An 11,185-nucleotide genomic window follows, 5' to 3' on the forward strand; every position below is an offset into this window, starting at 1 on the left:
ACTTTGATCTTGTAAAGGTTGTTCATTCTGACTAATAATTTTTGCCTCACAATAAATTGTATCTTAGAAACACCATAAAAGAGGACAAATACCTTTTTTTTCTTTTTCGATTTCACATTCACCGACTTCTCCAACCTGGACGATGAATATTTTCTGAGTAAACTTTTTGCGTAGTAACTATACCTAACAGTGAACAAGTTTCTGGAGTGCCTGGTTGGTCTCTCGAAACTGCCTCACACGACCAAGTTATTGGGTATTTTGTAAACTACATGAACAAAGGTTCTTTCACTCCACACTGCAAAACTAAAAGAACTGCGTTCGAATACATGCCTACCAGGTGATGGAATAAATAATTTTATGTTAGTAAACATTTTTGTGAAGACTAACCTGGGCGTGTTGAAAAAAAGGCCGAAATGAATGAGGACGGAGCAAATATTTTTTTTTTCGAATGTGTTTCAAACCATGGCAAAATGAAGAAGCAAACATCCTGCACGGCAGAGCAGGACGGAAAATGAGGCAATCGTGCTGTTTTTTGAGCTGGGACAAAATAATGGGCTTGTCGGTTTCTCTTCTTTTTTTGGATGCAATCGAGTTGATCAGCCACACACGTGTGGATATCGAGGCCGCGTTGCTACATACGCGCAAGAGCGAGTTAGCCGTGGCCTATTTCCTATCCAGACTACACGCCACCTAGGCACTTGCTCTACCTGTGCATGCAGCAAACCCTTTTACCTGGTGAAGCAGCGGTTATTCAGAGCTCGTGTGACTGAAGTGGACAAGTGATTGGCGACGACGAATAAGGTTCGATTTTCTAATCCTACCGAAGTGGCCTTCGCAGCAACTAATTGTTCAAGGAAAACCCTATTTCACTGCGCCTTTTAAAACTTGGTGTTGTTTCTATTTGCGCACTTTCCTTCGGCGTCCACACGATGACTTGCAACAGAGACTAGTTTTTAAAATAACCATATAAATCTGTAGGTCGTATAAGAGAAATTTTTTAAAATCTAATCGAGCGCCCAGTGGCATCTCTGGCTACAGAAAACTTGTGCGTATAGGGTGGGGGTGAGGCCATGGGGAAAAACAATGGTCAGTATAAATTTGCTCTTGAAATCTGGGGCTCTTCATCACAAGCGAAAAAATTAGACTATGCAACGGGACGGAGACTCCTTATTCGTTTGCCACGTCGTGATCTGACATTTTTTGCGAGTCCAGATGCGGCTACGGAGAAATCCGAGAGATTGCAGCCTCAGCGACACCGCGATTCTTCGTATCACTTGTTTCCCATGAACAAAGCAGCCAGTAAAATGCCGCATGTAGTTGCTGTCAGCAATGGTATTTACTCCAATGTAAATATGCAACAGAACGGAGTACAGGAAAATTGTGAATCCTCACCAGCAAGATGACTCAGCTGTGATGTGATGGCTGCTCACGACATTTTGAATTTAAAATTGCTGATTGGTAGCTTTAAAACCTGACGGTTCCGAAAGTGTGCTCAAAGCAAAAGTTGAGGTGCAGCAAATTGATCAAGCCTCACAGATCAGTCTGAACGCATTTCATAGTGAGCCAAAATGCCGCACATTGTTCAAATTATCTAAAACGTTTTCCTCTGCACTCTTACACTATGCCTTTTCACTGTATGAATAGCCCAATCTTAGGGAAGGAAAAAATGAACTGTACGGAATTTAAAAGCCGCATTGTGCCTTAAATGTAAATCTTTGCGGGAAGCGAAACCAGCAGTCTCAGCGGTGATTGTTGCTTTCAAAAGTGGAAAGCTTATTGTGGAAATTTACATTGTCGCAGCAATTCTCAACCAGAACATATAATATAAAGGGCTGGCACCATATATTGGAAAGCGCTTTTACAACTGTACATTACTGAAGCCCTGACGGCAACAAGAAGCCGGAGATTGCATGTTTCTGGGCATTCACACAGCTCTGAGGTATACGCTATTGGGGTAACAATTACCTTCCGATTTTCAGGGCATTTCAGTACTTCTAATTGTTGCAACTGGCGGTTTTGCACAAAGAACTGGGATGAAATTTTTTTGTACTTTGTTGAAGGTATGATGTTGCTAAAAACGAAGTGGCGTGATATAACTTTCTTCGGAACTGAAACAATTCCTGCCAATTTGTTGTATTTTATTCGATTAACAAACGCCCCTGCAAAGTTGTTTTGAGCTGTTAAAATTATCATTAGTGCTTGCAACTTTGTTAAACATGTTGTATGGGGATGATTTTTTTCAAGTAAGTTTTTACAATACTTTCTTCCCCAGCATGTCTGTCCTTGAAAGAAATGGAACAACAGGCCCAGGGTTTGAGCGAGCTGATTTCTACGATGCCATTGTGGACGGTTACGCTGCAGAAAGCGTGGCCATCTTGGACGGGTTTCGCGAGGCTTTCTGGCGTTGCGAGAACGAGGAGCAGCAACAGTACATCGACGTTGGCTGTGGACCTGGAAGCTTCACGCAGAAGTAGGTGTTTTTTGCGGAGGAAAAAACCGGCGAATAGTGCTAACGAAAAATTTATATTGTAGCTAAGGGTCACAATCAGCGATAGCGTGGGAGTCAGGCGATTTCTTTTTTCCTTTTTTTTCTATGTTCTTAGCGTCTCGGAAAGTAAGCAAAGCCTAAGCCTGAAAAGTTCATATCAGCCTTTCTGTTAGCACCAGAGTTAGCACAAAATGTCGAGAATATTTTTTCTACTAATATAACATTTTATTTCAGGCACGTTCAGGTGTCAAACGCCAGACCTATCTGTTGATTTCGGTATGTCATACTAATGTGTAAACGTTGGTTTACAAGGTTTTTTACTAACAGCCACTTATTTGGGAGGATCATGGTTCGTGGCAAATTACGTTTTTACTTGTTTCTTACTAACTCTTCAACCCACTGATGTTCTGATTCCTTGCGGAATAAAAATACTGCCCGTACAACAGGTCAAAAAGAACTCACAAAATTTCTGCCTAATGAAAGCATAATTGGGATAGGGTCATTTTTAAAAATACACCATTCCCTTAGTTGAATTACATTCAATTATCACGCGCTCTCATCACTCGCGTGCCATTTTCGGTACAGCGCGCAGCGTTCCTGAAACCCCGGCCCTCTTTTGAGAGGTAATGTTATTTGCCATTAAACTGTTATACTTATTCACTAAACGCACGAAGTTATTTACTAAACCTACTTCGCACGCGTATACAGTGGTTTGACTAAAAAATAGTAGTAGAATTTGTTCCCGGAGTCTCGAAAGTACACGCCGTTTTCTTAACAACACGTATCCGGTAGGTGTGCATTTCTTGAGAGCAGGCGGAAATTCGGAGGCGGGCACAACTCCACAGAGCACCAAGATGTTAGAGCTAGAAATGAATAACTCAATGTGTTTCACCCGTTGGTATACTCGTCCACCCCGGCGCTGCCGCATGGTACCGCTATTTGCTCATTTCTTTGGTTGATAGTTATCCATAAAACGTACTAATATATAACTTCTCATGCACATATAGTCGTTTGATCGCACCAACGCGTCTTTCAATTTTGTCCGGGATAGTTTTTATAAAAGACCAGCTTCCGCCCTTTTCTTTACGCACACCACACCGAAAGAAGCTCTTGTATTCACAGTAGGCCGGAATACCTAATTCGGGAACGCCTCAAGGGGGAAATGAAAAAAAAAAATTCGCCGCTTATCTGCCCCTTTCGTTGAAAATTTCGGAGAAAGACGATAGTCGACTGGCGCTCCTGGAAATATAATGCTTCCCTTCTCTTTCCCGCTAACCTCTCATGCTGTTCCTCTCCCGTCTCGTTCATCCCGAGATAACAGGCTAGAGGTTTGCTCAAGTCAATTTATATTTACCATGTTTCACTGCTCCAAGTTGGGTGCCTCGATACCAGCGTTGACGAACGGCGCCGACGCGCGGGAATCGAGGAACCCTATTACAACGTTTATAGAACCACATTGTCCTACTCCACGAGCGTTCCAAGCGGAACGTGGAACCTATCTTGTGGAACCTCTTGTTGCTGTTGCCGTTGAAGTGTTTTCAATGCCGCCAGGTAGCGCGGGCAACAGTAAGAGACGGCTTTCTGCAGTCGATGTAGTATTTCATTTCTTATCGCAAAAACAAACAAAGCATCCGTGGATTTTTAAATAAAGGAACACTGCGAATATCACTCATGTATTGGTTTGCTGCCTTATATTTGCGTAATGTCTTGTTCTTGTTCAACAATATTGACAAGCATGAACATTAACACCGGACTTGAACATTTAGATTTGGCTGTGGGTATATAAGACTATTGCTCAGTTTCTGTTTCACTTTGGCCGTCTGGCTGAATCGAGTGACAGACAGACAGGCAGACAGACAGTATTATTATTCAGTATTATTATGCCCTTCACAATGTTGGCTTACCCATGCATTGCCTGGTACTACGAATGATTTTGTATAATTGCGAAGCCCTGCTATTTAAAACTTACGGTCATATTCCTCAGCGATTTCGAAGCCGGAGTTCAATTACGATTTATTTTAGGTGCTTTGTTTGTCAAGAAATGTAAAAGTTTAACGCAATGTCCTTTCAACGCTCCCGCCTATTGCTCAAACCTGGTAGACGAGCATTTAGATCTCTGTGCGAAGATAGAGTGCAGTGACTGAGTATTGGTTCATATGCCTCAAAAATCAATGGGAATAAAATGCAATCAGCCTCCTTCTTTTTCTTTGCATACCAAGATTTCCCCTTCAAAAGTCCAAGGGTGCCGACGTGATTATGAAGATTAAAAATACTTTCTAAACAGAAGAGGAGCCCATCGTCTATCTTAGCGATAGCCAACAACGCTGTAATGTCTTCACAATAAGCAATTACGCGCGAATCGCGAATGTCACCACGAAAATTAAGCACGAAAATGCGCTTTCTGGTTTTTTTATTGTGATTGTGCTCTTGCTTCGCTTTTTTTGTTGCTTTAGATGCAGCGGAAGTTCATTTTTTTGGCGGCTAGAGCGAGAACAAGACACAACAACTCCCAGTAGTTGTCGTGTAATTCTTTGTCAAAAGTTACGGCCCACGCATTTAAATGGAATAATTACCATGGATGTGGGACCTGATAGAACAACTTGCTAAAGTTTAAACAATGCACAATGCAAGATTTCGTCCTCAAACATTAGTTGTGCGAAAATACTTTACAATGCGCTGAATAATTCTGGATTAACAATTTCCCAAAGAACGGTGATGTGCCTGAAAGCTGCACCTAAAATGATACTGTGTCGTAGAAAGGATGTGTACAATCATATTTTATTTATTCTTGCAGTGAAACACCCTCGGTATTTTAATAGTCTAGTGTTTTCCAACAAAGAAATTTATGACTGTGCTTAAACAATAAAGCCCACTTTCATGTGGGTACCTCGTTGGTGTCGCGTATACAGCTCTCTGCCCAACCACCATTTTCGTGCTCGATAACGCGGAAGAGACATCCAGTCTTGCCCTATTTTGTATATAAAAACACGGGGAACACAGGAATATGTTTCTATAAACGTCAAGAAAAAACCGTATAGTTCTGAAAGCCAGCCGCTGTTTCCGCCTTGCAGATACCTGCTGCCGCGTTGCCTGCCATGTCGAAGACTGGTGGCCGTAGACAAGCGAGAGGCTATGCTAAAGCTTGCAGCTGAGAAGTACCCGCACCCAAAAATCCACCACAAGCAGCTGGACATCCTAGGCGACGTAGACAAGTTCGTGCGTGTGGAGGGCCAGTTCCAGAGGGTCTACTCATTTCTGATGCTGCAGTGGGTCAGAGACCAGCGCCAGGCCATGGGGAACTTCGAGGAGCTCCTGCTCCCCGGTGGAGAATGTCTTCTGATGTTTGAACGTAACCTGCACTTCTTTGATCTCTTTGTGGCAATGATGAACTCACCGCGCTGGGCCAAGTACGCTCACGTAAGTGGTCCGTGTCATTTGCGATTGCTGCCTGGGGCGATTTGTTTTGTCGTCTTGTGGCTGTGTATTGGCCTATTGAATGCATTGGCTAAGTTGAAGAAAGCGCATACCCAGATATCACCCTCAAGAAAGGGCCAGAGATGCGAAAAATATTTCACTTCTGACTAAAAAGATAGCGGCTGCGACGCCAATAGAACCCGGAAACGCGCGAGGATAGGCAAGTTAGAAAACAAGTACTCTGCACCAACAGTATTTGCGACACAACGTTCTAGGCTATTATCTGCAAAACAAATGTGCAAGAGGTTAACTAAAACCGCGAAGGAATCCCTCTGCCCTCATAGCTTATTATTGCGTGCGTTATAAAATCCTACACAAAGTTGCGCGATACTGGTTTCCACCTAAAGCACAAAAGCATGGCACTGTGCACATGATTTGTCGCTTCCTCGCGTGCGCTTGACAGCTTTCTTTGTTTACAGTTTCTTTGTACATGGTCTGTTCTCGCGCTCTGAGTATCATGGAATTCAATAGATTCTCCATGTCCACTTAAGTGGGTAGTTTCTAGGACGGAAACATTTTTAATAAAAGCACCAATGTTAATACGGGAGTGGCGTCTTCCTCCCACGCATCCATGCACCACCTTGGCTATATAAAACCGCTCTTTCAACTAGCGTGAGTGGCCAAGGGCAGAAATAATGGGAGAACAGCGACACCCACAGCATGCGGCCGAGGATAGGAGAACAGAATATTAGCTATAGTAAAGTATGTTATGATGAGAGTGGCACCATTGCCGGTGCTTTGGGGCTTCATAGTGGCATATTAAATGGCTCAATCGCTATCATGTTTTCATCTTATAATTACGATGCTGAGAGATCATATGAGTACTTTGATGCACGAAAATTTCGACTTGATCTTTTGGTGTAATAGTGAAAAGCTACGCCCACTGTTGTTTGCCTTTTTTTCAAAAGGAAAGTATTTAAACTGGCAGGCTGTGCTCTACTTAAGAAAAATATACTGTTTCAAAGTTTAAAATAATTGTCAGGAAACCCAGAAGCTTTTCCTGAATGAAATTTCAACCAGAAATATTTTACCGAGACCTTTGTGGGGACTCCAACTACACAGTGCAAAATTATGTTTAATACTCAAAAATATGGTTACATAATAAAGGCAAACGGTTATTTTTTAAATATACCTTCCATAAACAGGTGGTGAAAGATTTGATACCTCCAACGAGAACTATTACGGATGTGGTCGCCTTGAGGAAGTATACAAGCGATCTGGTGAAATCGACAAATCTGGTTCCACTCGCGACTGAAGTTTTCTCTTTTCCGGCTCTAAAGCTTTGGGAGAAAGAAAAAATGATCGGTGAGTAAACCAGCCAAGTGTTAGTTTAGAAACACACGTCTGAGACAATACTTGCTGTCATCCTTGGTGAGGTTTAAAAGATTCATCTTTTGTGTACGACCATAGTTGTTGGGTCAGATTGTTCAAATGTAGGAGCATAAATCATCTATTTGTTTTGAGTTTTTACTCTCGTTCTAATTAATAGACTTTCGTTTTTATGCAATGCACATTCTTAGGTACAATCTTTGTGCGTCATTTACCTGCAAGCTTATTTTACTCGATGTCTGTCGTTTCTTAAAAAATCTGCCCTATTTTTGCTATCATGTGAGCACATGGCAAGCAGTAGTAAAGGGCACAAGATCTCTTTTGAAGTCAGTTATTCTGTTAGGAAAAAATATAATTTCAGCAAGAAAAAAAAACGAGGGATGCCACCCGTAGAGAAGGGAGATAAAGTGAGAGCTGGCCTCAGGAACGACTATGAAAATGAATCCGCTTAATAGTTGACAGAAAATACCTTATGCGCACTTTCGTTTCGTCTAGTCGGCCTTTCCGCTAGGGCATAGTCTTTTACAATTTGTTGCAAGCCTATAAGGTGTGACATGTCGTGACATTCTTGGCTGCTATTGGTGAGGCTGGAGTCAGATGCCGAGAATTCGGTGTGTCTGCCACGCAGCGCACGTACCCTGAAAATAGAATGAACTCGTAGGCTGCTTTTCACCGGTGGGGATGACCGCTTCAACTTAAGTGCTGTAGTGCATCTTATTTATAAACATAGAATGTTTTTATGTGATATTTATTGCTTTTTTATAATTTAATATTTTGTTGTCATAGGAGATCAGAAAGGGTGGTAGACAGGAAGATACCCTCTCCCCAAAACTATTTAACACGTGTCTGGAGGGGGTGTTTAGAAATCTTGACTTGGAAAACTTAGTCAAGGGTAAACGGGGAAATACTTGAGCTATTTGAAATTGTCGGGCGACATAGTCATGCTGAGTGAGTCTTCAGAACACCTGAGAACAGTGCTTCGGGAATCAGTATCAGTAAGCACGGCAGTGGGGATAAAAATAAATATAAACAAATCTAACGAAGCATGCCAAATACGTCCTTTCAGCTTAGGAAACAAAACGCTTGAAGAAGTAATATAATGTCAATACTTTGGACAGATGGTTAGTGCTGACCCAGCTACGAGAGAGAAAACATGCGCACAATACGGATGGGCTGTGGAGCACTCGGCAAGCACTCCCAAAAAATGAATAGTAAGCTACCTTTGTCCCCACGTCGACTCAAGGGGCCATAGAATGAATAATGTTAGTTGTAACAATCAGAGGCAGGAAACGAGCCTCCTGGATCAGCGAAAAAACGAGGGAAGAAGACATCATAGTTGAAATAAAGAAAAGGAAATGGACTTGGGCTGGCCAGATAGTGAGACTAACCGACAACCGTTGGACAATTAGGGTAACGGAGTGGATACGAAGAGATGTGTCCGGAAAAAATGGAAGGGCATTATTCCGATGGATGGATGAAATAAATAAATTCGTGGGTAAACTGTAGACTTGAGCGGCGCAGGAGAGAAGCGATTGGAGGTAAATGGTAGAGGCCTTCCTGCAGTGAACATGAATAGGCTGATGATTATGATGATGATGATAACGATGAACATTAGCGCTGATTGTTTGCTTAGGATAATATTTTTGCAATTAGAGCTTGTCGCTTTTCCCTCAACGGTGTTATATCTCTAGCCTTGTTTTGTAGGAGGCTGTTACCGAAAGGACGTACAGCAGGACTTGAAAACCGATGTCACATTTGCGTCACCGTATACAATTTTAAGAAGAGATATATGCAAGGGGAACGCTCCAGACTACAATAAACCTTGATCAGTGACATGGCGAGCTTTTAGTTTTTAGCGATATTGATAACTGGGATAAAATGCTAAGAAAAAACTTTCCTTAGGCCAAATATGCGGTACAAATTCAACATCACACACGAAAAAACTCTCCCGCTATTGTCAAAATAAGCTAAAATGTTACGTGAAAGACAAAATGTTTAGTTTTTATGTCGCAACAAAGCTGCTTTAAAATGACCACAGTTACATTAACCTTAAAGATAATAATTTTGGTAACCTCCGTTGTGGTGTGCGTATAAGAATATTTGCTGACGATATTGCTAAGAAAAAACATACGAACCTATTGCAGCCAAGCAACGTCAAGCATAAAGTGACAAGAAGTCGTTTGAAAATCCGGTTATCTTTTATCTCGACATTACTCTGGACGTCTGAATGATTTATTTCACCTTCTTGAATTTAGTAGTGCCGCTTTTGTTAGCAATTGCACGTGCAAACGTAACGCGCCATAGTGAAGCGCGGCGAATATACGTCTACACAAACTCATATTAGATGAATACTCTGATGGTCATATTCTGTGAAATAGACGAAGATGTAGCAAAAACTTCTATTTGGGGTTTTAAGCGCAGACGTCGTTGATGCTATCTTAGACGCCCACAAAAACAACAGAAATACAGTTTGAGCGCTTTTTTTATTCAGCGACGAGCAACTTCAGCAAAATGTGCAACTCAACATTACGAGAAACATCGTCAAAGTGACATGTCCTTCTCTTGTTGACCGGAGCTTGCTATTGGCGGCGAGCCTTACCAAGTGGAGACAACCGTTCTCGTGAGAACATTGGAGAGAAGGTTGCAATAATGAGATCGTCAACAATATTTAATCTTACCATTGATACTTTAAAGATGGGCGAAATAATTTAATTACATTACCTTAATCGCAGGTGGCTATAAAGACAATTTTTTACTTTTTCTTCGCGGGTTGGAAGCGTTGTGTTAGTATAACGTTTGACCATTGTAGGACATATAAAGTACTCCAGGACATAAAGCGTTCTCGGTCATGAAACGTGGTCACCAATTGTTGTTAATATGATATTGAACTTGTTATACATTTTTTTTTCAGAATCCTTTTTGTCATTCAACCCGGTGTACGCCTTGCTGGACGACCATGAAAAAGTCGAACTGGCCCAGTTTACGAGAGAGTTCACTGAAAATCTCTTTGTGAACGATATGGGGAAGGAAGACACTAAGCGGATGATACTTGTTATCCACGCGTACAAGCTACTGAAATAAGATTTATAGTACCACGATGCTCCGTAATAGCATGGATATTCTCTTGAATAAAATAAATTCTGTGCCGTTAGTTGGTGTATGTTCTTGGTATCACGCATTGTTGCAGGTGCAAGGGCAATCGTCGCCTCTGAGCGAAGCTTGAAAGATGGCTTTATTTTTCATATCTGGACATGAATACATGAGCCACCTACTTTAGGCCTATTCTAAAATTAGACCCGCTGTTTTTCGCACGTACCTCGGGCCGTTATCCTGCCTTTTTAATGCCATTTTAGCGCCTGAAGCCGCGACAATTAAAGCACAAAGGATGTCCGGCTGTTTGTGTCGTTAGGTATTAATTCAGTATGCGTTGGCCTGTAGGTATAAGATGTATAGTGACCGCCCCATTTGTCCCAAAATCCTGGTTTCTTGGAGACAAAGACGCAAGGAATCGTGAGATTTAAAACAACATAGACACAAAACGCAAATTCTCATTGACGATAAAAATCCGTCAAATGAAACAAAATTAGAGCAATTTTTATCATTTCGTTGTCTTTTTAATTGGGGAAGGTCCATTAGGTATACGCCAAAAGACGTTTAATGCTTGTTTTCATACCTCAAACCAGGTTCCAAATTCAACGGGAGGTTACGGAGGCTATGTGACTCGCTAAATTTGCGCGCTAACCAAAGTTAGCAGCAGAAAGCCCTACCGATGCATGATGCTGCTTTTAGATGCGAAGCATCTCATGCTCGGGGCTGTGTTTCACTCCCTCGTTGTCGTTGTGGTTGTCCGCCGTCCGCACTCTACTGCGCATGCGCATCTCTTCAGCCTCGTCA

General features: G+C 41.9%; 1 protein-coding gene across 1 annotated transcript; it reads left to right on the forward strand.

The window, feature by feature from the left end:
- Positions 1-628: 628 nt before the first annotated feature.
- LOC144138713 (juvenile hormone acid O-methyltransferase-like) lies at positions 629-10,442 on the forward strand. Its single transcript, XM_077671122.1, has 5 exons — positions 629-801; positions 2,273-2,470; positions 5,560-5,905; positions 7,108-7,267; positions 10,203-10,442. The coding sequence occupies exons 2-5, from the start codon at positions 2,274-2,276 to the stop codon at positions 10,370-10,372; spliced, it is 873 nt and encodes a 290-aa protein (XP_077527248.1). The 5' UTR covers positions 629-801; position 2,273; the 3' UTR covers positions 10,373-10,442.
- The last annotated feature ends 743 nt before the right edge of the window (positions 10,443-11,185 follow it).

This window comes from Haemaphysalis longicornis, unplaced genomic scaffold (genome assembly GCF_048455015.1).
Source record: "Haemaphysalis longicornis isolate Haplotype H1 unplaced genomic scaffold, Haemaphysalis longicornis Haplotype H1 scaffold_5, whole genome shotgun sequence".
Taxonomy (NCBI): Eukaryota; Metazoa; Arthropoda; class Arachnida; order Ixodida; family Ixodidae; genus Haemaphysalis; species Haemaphysalis longicornis.

What these genes read in the sequence shown, in the direction of transcription:
- LOC144138713 (XM_077671122.1), top strand. Translation starts at nt 2,274, where the DNA reads ATGTCTGTCCTTGAAAGAAATGGAACAACAGGCCCAGGGTTTGAGCGA. An exon ending in CCTGGAAGCTTCACGCAGAA is followed by an intron (nt 2,471 to 5,559) that starts GTAGGTGTTTTT and finishes TCCGCCTTGCAG; the next exon opens with ATACCTGCTGCCGCGTTGCC. An exon ending in GGAGAAAGAAAAAATGATCG is followed by an intron (nt 7,268 to 10,202) that starts GTGAGTAAACCA and finishes TTTTTTTTTCAG; the next exon opens with AATCCTTTTTGTCATTCAAC.